The following is a 15,697-nucleotide window of genomic DNA, read 5'->3' as shown; positions in this document are numbered from 1 at the left end:
GGCAAGAACTTACAGAAATCACTCTATATTTCCAAATGAAAGTGAGATTTTGAGTGATCTTTGTTCGATAGGATTTGGCAAAAAATTAATCAGAGTACATTTAAAATCTCTATTTCTTCCAATCTTGTTGAACATGGGGCAAAACTATTATATAGATGGTAAAAATACCTACCCAGACTATCACTTTTTTCACCACAAATAGTTCAGGGCCACTGGAGAGGGTGTTGGGGGTATGGGAACACTATATCACGTATGGTGGGAGTGCCCTCTGATGAAGAAATTTAGGAAGGACTGTGTAAAGATGTTTTCTGCCATGCTGAAAGTGAGAATAACTGGAGATCTCATTGACAACCTCCAGATTTGTCTGACTCATATTTTACAGTCCAGCTTCCTTGTTTAGTCAGTCTTCAAAAAGAGGTGGCGAGCTTGTAGACGACTCCTGCTATACCACAACTGGACGATATGAAAAGTAAACTTTGCCTTGCTTATTATCTGAGTAAATTAACAGCTTTCAAGAAAGGACACTTAGAGAAATTTACCAAGGTAGTACACATTTAGGGATCCTTTTACTAAGGTGCACTAGCGTTTTTAGTGCATGCTGCATTGCCGTGCGCGAACCCCACATTACGCACCAAGAACTAACGCCAGCTCAATGCTGGCATTAGTGTCTAGCGTGCGCGGCAATGCAGCGCGCGCTAAGCCCGCTAGCGCAGCTTAGTAAAAGGAGCCCTTAGTGTTTCCTAACAGTATATTTTGAATGCAACTGATAGATGATCTTGATGCTCTTCAGTCTGTGCTGTTGCAGTTTTCTGTACTAAATTGCTGTTGCTTGCACATGGTTTTAGGGATTTGGTCATGACATTTTACTTATCCTATAATGGGGAATTATATTGTTTGTTTCTGTTTGGACTCCCCAGTGGCTGTGGATAATATGAGAAGGGGTCTACAAAAATTAGAAGAACAAGTTAATATCTGGCAGCTAATATTTAATGCAAAAAAGTGCAAAGTGATGCACTTGGGGCACAGAAATCCAAGAGCACATCCCTTATTCATGAATTTTCAGTGGTATTATATACAGATTAGAGAATGACACGGTGGCGGTTTACCCGCAGCCACCGCATTTTAGCCGCGGGTCACCCGCCGAAAACGGGGAAGAAAACTAGCAGTCGCTGCGGCGACGGGGACAAGGCCATTCACCGCCCGCGGGGCGGTGAATGGTCTTGTCCCCGCAGTGAGGCATGAAGGATCGCGCGGTCCCCGCAGCTCACACCCGCCTGCCCAATCGATTCTAGTGTTTAGCCAGCTCTCTCCCTTCTCCTCACCTTAGTTTGTAGATTTTCTATTTCGGCGACCCGCACGCTATCAGAGAGCTGCGCACCTGCTACTGCTCAGTTTCGATCTTCTGCTCTGAAGCAACCGTAAACAGGAAGTTGCAGCAGAGCAGAAGATTGAACACTGAGCAGCCGTGCGTGCAGGTCGCCGAAAAAGAAAACCTATAAACTAAGGTGAGGAGAAGGGAGAGAGCTGGCTAAACACTAGGATCGATTGGGCAGGCAGGTAGTGGCTGCGGGGACCGTGCGATCGCTAGTGTTCCCGGCTCAAATTGGAAGGAGGGAGTGAAAGGGAAAAGGATTCTGGGCCAAGGGGATGAAGTCAGAAAGAAAAACCCACAGCAGGAAAGAAAGGGAAGGACTGGCAGGTGAGCCAGATGCTAGAAGCAGGGGGGGGGGGGAAGAAAGAGGGAAAAAAGCTAGATGGGGTTGAAAAGAAGAGACACACTGGTATGGAAGAGGAAGATAGGGGAAATCTGGACACAGGAAGGTAACAGAAAGAGGGGAAATTATGTGCATGGGGCATAGGGACAGAGACATAAAGGGGACATGCCATGGGGATGGTATATGGACACAGGGGGGGCAATGACAGATACATAGGGGAGATATTAGAAATGGAGAAAATAGGAGCACAGAAGCGAGATGGTTTGTGGGGATGGGACAGGGACCGAGCTTGCAGGCTCCAGTGGCTTGCACAAATTACATTGTAACGTGCCATGAAAATAAGAGGAAGGAAGGTAGATAGGCCACGCGAGAGGAGCTGAAGGGTAGTAGAAAGGAACAGATGGTAAAGGAGGGAGGGAAGGGTGGTGGTGGAAAGGAATAGAACAGACATTGAAGGAGGGTGGAGAGGAACAGACCCCCAAGGGAAATGTGGAAGACAGAGTGGGAAGAAGACAGATGCCAGACTATGCGGGAGCGGAGGGAAGAAGATGGGTGCTAGACCAATTGGGGGGGGGTTAAGGGAGAGGCACAGTAACAGCAAATGGAAGACGCAGAGAGAAGACACACAGTGGATGGAAGGAATTCAATGAGAAGATGTGGAAAGCAGAAACCAGACAACAAAGGTAGAAAAAAAAATTATATTTATTTATTTATTTTTTGCTTTAGGATAAAATAGTATATTAGTTGTGTTGATAAAAATTTATAAACAAAGCCCTGCCAGCTGAACATCTCTTTCTCTAGTTCAGCAGCAGGAACTTTGATTTATAAGAAAGGAATAAGCTAAATATTACAGTACTAAGGCTTATATGGATGCAGCGGGGACGGTGACGGGGCGGTGAAAGGGATGGCGGTGACGGTGACGGGGCGGTGAAGGGAACGGCGGTGACGGGGCGGTGCAGAGGATGGTGGGCCGGTGACGGGGACAGATTTTTTCCCCGTGTCATTCTCTAATACAGATAACTCTCATGCTTTTAGAGTGCAGGCAGGCCAAACTTACTATTAAATGGAAAAACCAAGGTCTGGGGAGACTATATCTATTCACTAAATCACAAGACATGCAGTTTTATCTTTAGTTTTCTCTAGGTATACCACTGTTGATTGGACTCTGACTCCTGCACCCTTCACTTCTTCCTTTTTTTTTAAAAGGTTAGTTTATTTTATTTTGTGGTAATCATAAGGAGAGGGTAGATTTTAGATTCAAAGAATGGGGATTCCAATTGGGGGGGGAGGGAGGGAAATTGGCTGGCTCTCTATACATGATTTTGTATATGCTATTTTATTCTCTCTCTTGTATTGTTTCAGAGTTGGTAGTGGTTTTGTTGGTATATTTCATCAATAGATATGTTGAGATATTCAAAGTAGGGGTGGGTTTATGGAATCAAGATTATGTTTTATGTAGCCTGGAGGACTATAAGAGTCTAAGCACTCCAGATCAACTAGCAGTGTTTTAGTGGGCTATATGGAATGAGGAGGTGGGATGGGTTTGAATTTGTTGGGGGGGGGGGGGTAATTGAACCTTTTTGTCAATGACTGTTTTACTGTATTTGTTGTTCTCTTTTCTGGTGTCCAACAAAAATTGTTAGAAGCCACTGTATTTACAGAAAATTCACTGCAACTGCCCAGCACTATCTGTGTAGTGCTGGGCAGTGTTCCCTCTAAGCGGGCGGGTGTTGTGAGCAAACTTTTTTCACTGTGAGCTAAAAATATCGGGCGCCAGCAAGTTATGAGCCAAATAAATATGTCGCTTTCTACCACAGAACTTCCTTACGTTTGTATGGAATCTATCCCCTTTCAACTTTAGAGAGTGCCCTCTCGTTCTCCCTGCCTTAGCTACTAAGTCTATTCCCTTCAGTACCTTGAATGTTTCTATCATGTCCCCTCTCAATCTCCTCTGCTCAAGGGAGAAGAGGCCCAGTTTCTCTAATCTTTCGCTGTACGGCAACTCCTCCAGCCCCTTAACCATTTTAGTTGCTCTTCTCTGGATCCTTTCGAGTAGTACCGTGTCCTTCTTAAAGTACCAGTGCTGGACGCAGTACTCCAGGTGAGGGCGTACCATGGCCCGGTACAGCAGCATGATAACCTTCTCTGTCTCTTCAGTCCAGCATCTGCCCCTTCCATTCACTGTCTGTCTTTCCCTGCCATCTCTCCTCCTGCCCCCCCCCCACCCCCCAATTTGGTCTAGCATCCATCATCTTCCTTCTGTTCCCCTCATGGTCTGGCATCTCTATCCTTCCCTCCCCCCTGTGGTTTTTAGCATATCTCTCTTCTCATTTCCTCCACTCAGATCTGATCATTCTCTGCTCTCTCTTCCCTTTTCTTCTCTGGTCTTCCTTCTCTATTTTCTGCCTCCATCTAAATTAAATTCTTTCTTACTATTTAGTCCCATTTCCCTCTTTTCACTGTGTCTACACACAGCTTGTCACCCCTTTCCCTCACCCCTCCATTATCTTACTATTTTCTTCCCCCTTTATTTATCTCCTCCTTCCATCCAGTATGTGTTCTTTCCCCACTTCCATTCAGCATCTGCTCTCCCTTCTCAACTGACATCCATCTGCCTTCTGCTCTCTCTCCCTTCTTCTCACTTCCATCATCTGTCCCCTTCTCTCTCTCTCTCATCTCCTCCATTCCATCATCTGCCCCTTCTCTCTCTCTCTCTCTCTCCCCCCCCCCAACTTCCATCATCTGCCCCCCTTCCCCTCACCTTTGTGGGTCACTTTCTTTCCCCTGAGGGTGGCTCATGTCACAGGGGAAGCTTTGGCCGAGCAGAACCGCTTGATTGACAGTGGAACTTACTTGATTGATGTCGATGCTGGGGCCCGTTGCCGTTTGAAGGAAAAAAAAAAAGGTGGAAAAAAGGAACCTGTAAAGGCGAGAGGAAGGGAAACCTCCAGGACAGCTGCTTTTTGCCCTCCTTCAGCGGCCCAAGAGTTCAGACCAGCAGCGGCAGCTCTGTATGCTTTTAACTTCGGCACAGAGCTGCCCCTAATCAATAGTTTAGCGCGGTTTCATGAGGCAGCCTCGGGGCCTTTGATAGCCGGCCCGCTTCGATGATGCGATGTGGGCCGGCCTAGCAAAGGCCCCGAGGCTGCCTTATGAAACCGCGCTAAACTATTGATTAGGGGCAGCTCTGTGCCGAAGTTAAAAGCATACACAGCTGCCGCTGCTGGTCTGGAGGTGCGGAGACAAGGCAGGAGTCCCGGCGAAGGCAGGAGTCCCGGCACAGCGACTGCAACAGGAAGTTGCAAGTCAGCTGACGCCGGCCTTTCGTTGCGGCGGGGACCGAATCCTTTGCGGACCGGCAAGATTTTGTTTGCGGACCGGCGGTTGAAGAACTGTGCTCTACACTTTGTGCGCTGTGACGAGAAACTTGTGCGCTGCGAGGTAATATTTTGAGCGCCAGCGCACCCCAGCGCAGCTTAGCGGGAACGCTGGTGCTGGGGCCTTACTATACAGATAGTGGCAATATTTAGCTGTTATCTGTATAATAATGCAGTTTAAGCTAGACTGCTTTTCCAAGTTCAAATTAAGAGCTATCTAAAGTGGTATAGAAATCCAAAATTACATTAACACAGCATAACTATTAAACATACATCAAAATCAAACCGCACAGAATACTCATCTCCATTCGCACCAATTCTAAAATTATGCTTCTGGAAATACAGGATTCAGCTTCCACCCCTACCCCACTTGCCTAAAAGCCAACATTTGTTTCTGGCAAACTATTCCAAAATGAAACTTTAATAAAGAGTGCTCTAACTCAGTGGTTCCCAACCCTGTCCTGGAGGAACACCAGGCCAATTGGGTTTTCAGGCTAGCCCTAATGAATATGCATGAAGCAAATTTGCATGCCTATCACTTCCATCATATGCAAATCTCTCTCATGCATATTCATTAGGGCTAGCCTGAAAACCCGATTGGCCTGGTGTTCCTCCAGGACAGGGTTGGGAATCACTGCTCTAACAAACAAAAACCTCTTGCTTTTTTTTTTTTTAACTGGTGGCACTCTCATAAGTGCTGCTTTAGAAGATTGCCAAGTCTACCTTGAACAATACCATTTGAACTTATTGCCCACACTATCATAAGTTTGAGCATAAAGAAATTGATGGGGGAACACAGGGCCTTAGGAGCATGGGAGTACCTGAGCAATGAAAGGGTTTTTATAAGTTTCCAGAACACTCTGGAATAATCTGTCCATTTGGTGCCAGTGACAAGTTAATGCTTGTGATTATGGTCAACTGCTTGTCTACAGAAAAAAACCACATATTCAAAAAGATATAATAATTTGAAAGCATCACTTACTTTGCTCCTGATAAAAACACAGCCTTGAAAACATAGCTTTCTTGATACTGTGGATCTTTGAATTTGATACTAAAAAAGGAAAACAGTAATGTTCTATAAAAGTGGTAGGCATTCATACTTGAAAGATAAAATAAATAGTAACAAATTATTCTCATATAAGTTGGTAAATTTAGTTCATGAATTAATTCCTATGATTAAATACTACTCTGCAACAGCAGCTTCACCTATAACCTGTTACCCTTAATTGCTCTTTCTTTCTGGCTATGAGAGATACTGAGGTTGCTCAAGGAATTCCAATGATTTCTGGACAAAGTCACAAGAAAGAAAGCTTACAGAAAGGATGTTAAAAGTTCAGAATAAAGAGAAACATTAATAACTTAAGGCAACATGTCTTCCATATGCTTTTGAAAATATAGAATACAACTGTCAAAAATATCATCATAAATGTAATAAAAAATGTTAAGCTTGATATAGTACACCCCTTGACGTGTGGGCTTAATAATTCTCTCAACTTGATTTAATCATCACACTCAATTTTTGTGTGCTCATCAAGTGAAAATAAATTTCAGCATTTTTCATATTCACATAAACAGGTCTCAAGAAATACATTTCAACTGCACGCTCATCTTAAATGTGTCACTTGTCTCCATCCTTCTATTGTCAGCATAGTTCATATGTCCCGAGACAGACTGTGTTTCACTTAGTTTTGTCAGATAATTTTATTTTTTTAATCCGTAATGGTGCTGAACTAAGCAGCTTAAGTTCAGCACTGTTACAGATGTAAAAAATAAATCAAATCCACTCTGGTCCTATACTATACCCCATAGTTCTTATCCTCCCCTCTCAACCCCCACACCAAGAATCAAAGGAGTTCAACCTCCTCCCTCAAAACCAAAGAAACTCAATGTCCTCTCTCCCTTCCCCTCTAAATAGAAGTACCCTCTCCCGGATTCACCTGTAGGACCCCCTCCCCCCGAGCCTTCCATACCACTCTGGTGATCTAGTGGTGGGAATGATCCCAAGTCATTTGTACCCATGGCATCTCTGCAGTCAAAATGGCTGCCAAGACTTCCAGAAGTAGTCTCAAGAGACTGAAGCTGTAGGTCACATCAGCCATTTTGAGACTGGAGCCGACACTGGTAGGAGCAATCCACAGTTGTTTATTTATAGAACTACCTTTCATTAGTAAGGCATTATTTGATGCTTATTTTGTAAAGTAATTGTATAGACAGTAGAGAAACTAATGGAAAAGCAAGTTATTTATCTATAGCAGGTGTTCTCTGAGGACAGCAGGCATATATTCTCACACATGGGTGATGTCATCCACAGAGCCTGGTGCTGACACTGCCATAGTTCACTGATACTTTAAATCTTTGAAGTGGTGCCCCTATGGCATACGCGCAGGTGCCTTCCCATCCAAGCATATGCCATAGGATTAGCAGTACAGAATAAAAACTAAGAAGTCAACTCAAGAAGAGATGGGAGAATACATTCCTGCTGTCCTCCGAGAACACCTGCTACATGTTTGCTTTCTTTGAGAACAAGTCAACCTAAAATTCTCATATGGGACTCTCTAGCTGCCAGGTTCGTGAAGTGCAATTCAAGTTTGTAGTTAATTACAAAGGAGTCTGGCGAAAAAAGGCCTGAACAGGGCAGTTGGCATTCAAGTATTGAAAGGATTTTGCAGAACTGTTTGTCCATACCGGCTATCCCTCCTGGAATTTTGCTCCAAGCAGTACTGAGCAGTAAAGGTGTGTTTATATTTATTAAAACTTATATACCGCCCTTTGCAATAACAGCAGATCAATTTACAATTTTAAACACCAAGAAAAAGTAATTCCATTAACAAGAAAAAAAAATTTCAAAAACAAAATTAAACAAATATACCATCCTCTTAAAAATTAAAATCTAAAAATCCACAAGGCTGCGGTCTGGAATCCTTCCCCAAATTCCAATCCAGGAGATCTTATAACTATTATAACTATTCAGTGGTCAGGTACAGCGGCGTTAAGCTATAGAAAGGGATATGCCGCCTTGATAAAACCCCTTCGGGTGAAACATGTTGGCGGTATAAATCCCTGAAAGCATGACCACAAGTTTTAAGCTAAGTATTTAAACTATTTATACACTATGGTGGAAAAAAGTATTCATAAATTTAATAGCAAAGTATGGAAGATCCGGTGAGGAAGTAGTACATAAAGCCTGACATCATAAATTTGTATGAGTGATAGGTGGTACTTCTGAGGATCTATAAATGTTGTATTATTCACTGTGTAGAGAGTTAGGAGGGGTAAGAGAATATACACCCTTCCAATCTGAAGCAGAAGAAAAAAAAGCACATTTCCATGTTGAAGTTAATTTTGCTAAGTGAAGTGATGGTAAAGACAACTGCTGAGCGCTAGAAGATTGTAGGAGTTTAATTAATTTATATGGTACCTAAATCTTTGATAATAATCAGGTGTGCCTAAATGTAAAGCCTTAAAAGTCAAAGTTAATGTTTTGTGCACAATCAAAATTTTATAGGCAACCAGTGGTGCTCCTTCAAGAGTGGAGTCACGTGGTCGTATCTACAAACATTATTTAGAACCCTGGACAACTTTTGGAAGACATGAATAAATTATATTACAGTAGATTAGTTTAGAAATTACTAAAGTGTGAATTAAAGATTCACAACTTGATTTATCAATATAAGGACGAATGGCTCAGATCTGACGAAATGACACAAAACAAGATCTGGTCACAGAAGATAATTGTTTACTAAATGATAAGGATTCATCGAAATGCACACCCATTTCAGGTACTTCATAGTGTTAGATAATGTGATGGGATTACCTTGTAGAAATGGAGCGACGGAATGAGAGCTCGAAGTACCTGTGATCCAAATTCCAGTGTTTTTTTTGACGGTTTAAGACTAACTTATTTTTTAATGCCCATTTATCAATCATGTCCAAGCATGCTGGCATTTTGTTTTTTTGTGGAAAAACAAGTAGAATATCATCAGCATAGAAATAACTCTTAATTTGAATTCTTAATTTAAATTCTAGCAGCCAAGTGACTCAGAAAAATATTGAATAGTAAAGGAGAAATAACTGAATAGTAAAGGAATATTGAATAGTAAAGGAGAAAGAACAGAACCTTTGGGTACTCCACATATAAGTTTATGAGAAGAAGAGATCGATGCTGAAAAGGACACCCTAAATGTCCGTTCTGTAAGGAATGAGCGAAACCACTTAAGAACTGTTCCTGTTAATCCTAATGATTCTAATAATGATAACAATGAAGAGTGACTAACAAGGTCAAAGTCCAGAGAAATCAGTAACACATACCTTGCCTTGATCAATCGCCATATGACAATCATTGAGTAAAGAAGCTAATATCGTTTCTGTTAAATGATGTTTCCTAAAGCCAGATTGGAACGGATGAAGCATGTTTGAAGTCTCTGCATGTTGAGTTAGTTGAAGAAAAACTATATGTAATTGAAGAACTACTAGATGTAATTGAAGAAAAACTAGATGTTCCAAAATGAAGATTTGAGATGGGTCTAAAATTTGAAGCTTGTGACAAATCAAGTGAATGATTCTTAACGACTGGAAAACTGCCGTAGTATCTACAGGAATGGCCCCTTCTTCCAAACTCTTTATAATCATATTAAAAAGTAAAGGTGATAAACCGTGATTGTTTTCAAGAATCCAAGATGATGGAATTGGATCCAAAGTACAAGTTGTTTTATTCATAGACATAATTGCCTTTTCTAAAGTTGTAATTGTAGGAATATTAAATTTTGACCATGATAATGTTAATGAATTGCATAAAGACTTTATAGACAAAGTAGTAGTATTTGGAGGAGAAATTGGAGGAGGTGAAACTGGAAAAGTATGACACAAAGATTCTATTTTTGAAACAAAATATTTAGTTAAATCTTGGTCTGATAAAGTGGAATTCTGTGCTGAAGTAGTATTCATATTTGATAGTCTGTTCAACGTAATATAAAGTTGTTTAGATTTATTGGGAACACGGTAAAATTGTCCTATATAGTAGTTGCAGCGAGCCTTTTTAAGATGCGCACAATACTGAGAATAAATTGAACGATGAGTATCCAAATCACATAATGTCCGAGAAGAAGAACAGTAAAAGTGTAGATAGAAAACCAAATTGCCACTTTGCAAATTTCCTCAATAGAGGCAGAGTAAAAATAGGCTACTGAGGCAGCCATGGCCCTGACATTATGGGTAGTAACAGGGCCACTTAGGGTTAGCCCAGTCTGAGCATATGTGAAAGAGATATAGTCAGCCAGCCAAATGGAGATGGTAAATTTAGTTACAGAAATGTCCAAATCTGATAGGTGGAAGGATACAAAAAGCTGGGAGGACTTCCTGTGAGACTTGGGGCTCCTTTTACTAAGCTACACTAGTGTTTTTAGTGCATGCTGCATTGCCGCATGTGATAACCCCATGCTATGCGCCAAGAACTAACACCAGCTCAATGCTGTCATTAGCATCTAGCGCACACGGCAAGACAGCGCACACTAAAACCGCTAGCACAGCTTAGTAAAAGGAGCCCTTAGTATGGTTCAAACAATAGGCTAAAACACGCTTGCAGTCCAAGGTACGAAGCACCACCTCACCAAGTATGTGGCTTACCAAAGAAAACTGGCAGAACTATAGACTCACTGAGATGGAATTGCAACACTCCTTTAGGGAGGAATTTTGGATGGGTTTGAAGAACTGCCCTTTCATGATAAAATCTGAGGTAAAGCAGATCTGCTACAAGAGCTGAAGTTCACTCACTCTTCTGGCAGAAGTGAGAGCAATTAGGAAAATGAACTTCCAGGTAAGGAACTTTAGTGAGCAGGAGTGAAGCAGTTCGAATGGAGGTTTCATGAGGGCAGCAAGGACGACATTATGGTTCCACTCCACTGGAGGTGGTTTGGTGTGATACAAACCTTTCATGAACTGAGTTACTATAGATGAACAGATAAAGGTTTATTACCAGTGTTCACATGGAAAGCACTATTGGTACTCAAATGTACTCTGAGCTTGTTTTTAGGCCAGTATTCAAAAGATGAAGGAGATAATCCAAGAGAGCTGGAAGAGGGCAAGTGGTAGGAGTTAACGCCCTGGTTGTACAACAAGGAGAGAATCTCTTCCATTTAAATTGATAACACTGTTGTGTAGCTGGCTTCCTTGAAGCTCAGAGAATTGCAGAAACGTCCACCGAGAGATGTATGGAAAGCAGTTACTTGCCGTAATACAGGTGTTATCCGGGGACAGCAGGCAGATATTCTTACACGTGGGTGATGTAATCCATGGAGCCTGGTACAGACAGTGCTAAATTGTACTGGCACTTTAAGCTTTGCGAAGCTTTGAGACTGCCCGCACCGTGCATGCAAGTGTGCCTTCCTGCCTGACATTGGCTTGCAGTTCCTCAATTCCGTAAGCAAGCTAAGAAGCCAACCAGGTGAGGTGGGAGGGATGTGAGAATATCTGCCTGCTGTCCCCGGATAACACCTGTTACGATAAGTAACTGAGCTTTATCCCAGAACAAGCAGGCAGCATATTTTCACATGTGGGACTCCCTAGCTTACTGCAATGGGATGGAGGGAGTGCTAGCTATTAAGAGGAAAATAAATTCTGTAATACTGCTTGGCTGAAATGACCTTCTCGTCTGGAGTAGGATTCCAGACAGTAGTGAGATGTGAATTGAGGACCAAGTAGCTGCTTTGCAAATATCGTCAATGGGAGTGGAATGTAAGAAAGCTACTAATGTTGCCACAGCTCGAACTTTGTGTGCTGTTACACGCCCCTCAAGCTGCAGCAGCCCAGCGTGAACATAGCAAAAGGAGATGCAGATCACTAACCATGAAGAAATAGTTCTTTTGGTTACAGGTAGGCCCAATCTGTTAGGGCCAAAGGAGATAAACAGTTGAGATGAAGGCCTGTGTGGCTTAGTCCTTTCAATGTAGTAAGCCAAAAAGCACACTTACAGCCCAACATGTGAAGAAACACTGTAAAAGGTGGGTCACAAACCAATGTTTGAAGTTCACTTACTTGATGAGCAGAAGTGCAAGAAGACCACTTTCCACTGAGAAACTTAAGATGAGTAGATGCCGGCGGTTTCATCAGACTGGCTAGGACTACATCAAGATCCCAAACAACTCTCTTAGAGAACTGTCTGGAGGTATGCTGGTAAAATGAAGAGAGTAACCCTCTTTAATGATCCTGAGCACCCAGCTGTCTGAGGTGATGAGAGTCCAACAATGATAATATAACAGAAGTCAACCTCCGATGGGTTGTGGAAGAGGTTGAGACAGGGAAACATTGGCTATGCTCTCCAAAAGCAGGTCAAAAAAACTGGGCTGGTTTTTAAGGAGCTGAAGATTGAGATTTCTGAGGATTCTGTTGTTTCTGCCTCTTCTGTGGCGGTGGCTTTGAAGAAGCTGAATTGTCAGATAACACTTCTTACAGGCCGCTGAGATGGTTTAGATGATTGCGGCTTAGCTTTAGAGAGCCAGTGAGAGTAATCCAACTCTGTTCATGCCACGTGAGTCTTTGAGTGGCATCCTCAACCTTGTCTCCGAAGAGTTCATCCCCCAGACAAGGGATGTTTGCCAAGCGGTCTTGAACGTTACTGTCCATATCAGAGACTCCAAGCCATGCCAGTCATCTCATGGCAATGGACATTGCTGATGCTCTGGATGCAACGTCAAACACATCAACATAACATGAAACTCACTTCTATACTGCAAACATCGCTAAGTTCTATGTGATTCACAAAAGATAAAGAATACAAAATGAATTTCAACAACAAAATATATCTAATTCCCACAAGATTCAATAAAGAGATGTATTTTTAAAGCATGACGAAACTGTTGGTAGGAGCTGAAAGATTCAGCTATGTGATTCAGATCCTTGGCCCATAAAGCCGCTTGAAAAGACAACATACGCTGTTGGAAGCGTGCCATGAACTTTCAATGCGTCAATAATAGCAGAGGCAGAAAGCATATATCTGTTCGCTGAAAGAAACCACACTGCTAATGCTAACAAGAGGGGGTTGGGATGTAGTAGGGACCCTTTGTTCAGAGTGAACAAGGATGGAAATGGTTGTAGTTTCCACAGTTTCCTGGTCGAGAGCTCTAGGAGTGGAAACCAAAGTTGGCGTGGAAAAAGGAGTGCTATGAGGATCATGGTGCCCCAATCTTGGTGAAGTTTGAGTAGAGCTTTCTCTATGAGAAGGGCTGGAGGAAATGCGTAGAGGAACTTGTCCTCTCTAATGAAATGGAAAGGCATCCGACGCCATGCGATTGGGGGCAAAAAGTCTAGAACACAATTGTGGGAGATTGTTGTTCTGAGGGGAAGCAAAGGTATCTATGTCCATCGGAAAAAAAAATCAGATGCAAGATTGTTGTGCAAAGAGAAGTCCAACACATTCTGCTTCCCCGCCAAATAAACCGCCCTGAGAAGTATCCCACAAGCTGTGGCCAAATTCCAAACATCAATTGCCTCCATACAAAGGGTATAAGATTTGTGCCTCCTTGTTTGTACAAATAGAACATGGCAACCTGGTTATCCATAAAGATGAGAACCAATCTCTTCCGCTACCAACTACAGACCCATTGCCAATATACCACTCTTCCAAAAACTTATGGAAGGTCTAGTTAATCATGACCTCATGAAATACCTAGAGAAGTTCAACATTCTTCATATTCATATCGCTTCTTCTCCTGAGGTCCCCTGCACTTCAGTTGCTTGGATATTGATATTTGCATAGAGAGCTACTCTTCCAACCCTTTCAACCATCTCTGACTTTCCTAAAAAGATTATAGCTAGGTATGTTTGCGTCCCATCCATGGAAATCATCATGTCTCTGTGATCGTTACAATATCTAAAGTCTGCCTCTAACATCAGGGCTTGCAGATCATAATTTTTGTTGCCTAGACTGCAAGTGTTTGTAGTCATTGCTTTCCAGCTACTTTTCTGTGGCAATTTCTATTTTTGTGTTTAGTTTCACTTCCTGTTGCCTAAGACGTGTATTACAAATATTGTTGTGTACATTGCTATCTTTACTACCGCCACATCTTGTTTTTTGCTTGGGGCGGCACCTAAGTGTCCTGCATACATAAGCTACCCCTGCCTTCTAGTTTAAACATCTAGAAACATATTGCCTGAATTTCTCTGCAAGGATCCTGTTACCTGTCATATAGTAAGATACAAAAGAGTGGGGAAGGGACACGATCAACCAACTACAAGGATAACCAATTTATTGAAAATATAGAAATAGCTGAAACATATATAATATTTACAAAAAATATATAGCAAGCCTAACAGAGAGTCCTTGAATCCTTTTGTACTGGACCCCAACACGGTCCATGTTTCGGCTTGAACAAACAAAGAAACACTGCGAAATTCACGCCAAAAGAAGAGTCTCAAAATGGTTTCTGTTTGACATGCGCTTCTATGTAGCAGCAACGCTATTCAGCTCAAACGGAAGTTTGCAGCATTTCTTTGTTTGGAACCACATTGAGCATCAGGCTCCAAACTGTATTGAGAGCATTCCTTTTTGATTTTATAATTCCGAATCATACAAAATTCAGCAGTGCGGCTGATTTTCGGTATTTTTTTTTTTTTTTTAATTCTTTATTCATTTTAAAACTGATTAATATTAAAACATTACATTACTAAAAAAATATACAGCACTTGACATTCTTATACATATAATCCATTAAAGTAGAAATTATAACCCTTTCCTCCCCCACCCAACAATTCTTCAATGAAATGACCAGCTGCTATGATTTTCGGTATTAAAAAATGGGATTACATAACCCCCTACTATCAAAAACTTCATTGGCTGCCCCTAGAAGCAAGAGTGTTGTTCAAATTTGCCTGCCTTTGTTTCAAATCTATTCTTGGTTTGGCCCCCCTATACCTGGTCTTCCATTTTAAATTGGATTGTTCCACCAGGCCTACACGCAGAATACATATGTTTAGCTACCCTATAATAAAAACCTGCCGATACAAAAGATTCCTTGACAGAACTCTTGCATTCCAAGCAAGTCAACAGAATGGCTGGCTAGGTAACATCATCAAGCACTCCTATCTTAACTTCAGAAAACTAGTTAAAACTAACCTGTTTAACCGATTTGTAACCAAGAACTCTTAAAGCCTTACCCCTGTATTCTACTTACATGTACTCGATTTCCCTACATTGTGATTTTTACTCTGTCTCTCTCCCTCCCTACAAATATTCATGTATTCAAAGACTTCATGTTATTTTTTTTCACCGACTGTCCAGCTCTTCTTATTGTAAACCGCCTCGAACTACTATGGCTTTGGCAGTATATAAAAATAAAATAATAATTATTATTATTAATTTGGTGCCATCTACTGGGCTTCAGTTATAAACCCCTGAGGAAGGCTGTGCAAGCCGAAACACGGACAGTGTTGGGGTACAGTACAAAAAGGATTAAAGGACTCTCTTTTAGGTTTGCTATATATTTTTTGTATGTTATATATGCTTCAGCTATTTATATATTTTCAATAAATTGGTTATCCTTGCAGTTGGTTGATCGTGTCCCTTCCCCACTCCTTTTTTTGGTTTATATCACTACACATGGGGTTGTTTTTTCC

General features: G+C 41.8%; 1 protein-coding gene across 1 annotated transcript in view; it reads right to left on the bottom strand.

Moving 5' to 3' along the window:
• Nucleotides 1–15,697, bottom strand: part of XRN2 (5'-3' exoribonuclease 2) — a 302,991-nt gene that overhangs the window by 78,460 nt on the left and 208,834 nt on the right. The window contains exon 25 of the mRNA XM_033938550.1: nucleotides 6,075–6,143. Coding sequence (XP_033794441.1) covers nucleotides 6,075–6,143 — 69 coding nt within the window. The remainder of the gene's footprint in view (nucleotides 1–6,074; nucleotides 6,144–15,697) is intronic.

This window comes from Geotrypetes seraphini, chromosome 3 (assembly GCF_902459505.1).
Source record: "Geotrypetes seraphini chromosome 3, aGeoSer1.1, whole genome shotgun sequence".
NCBI classification, from domain to species: domain Eukaryota; kingdom Metazoa; phylum Chordata; class Amphibia; order Gymnophiona; family Dermophiidae; genus Geotrypetes; species Geotrypetes seraphini.
This window is presented reverse-complemented; position numbering and strand designations above follow the sequence as displayed.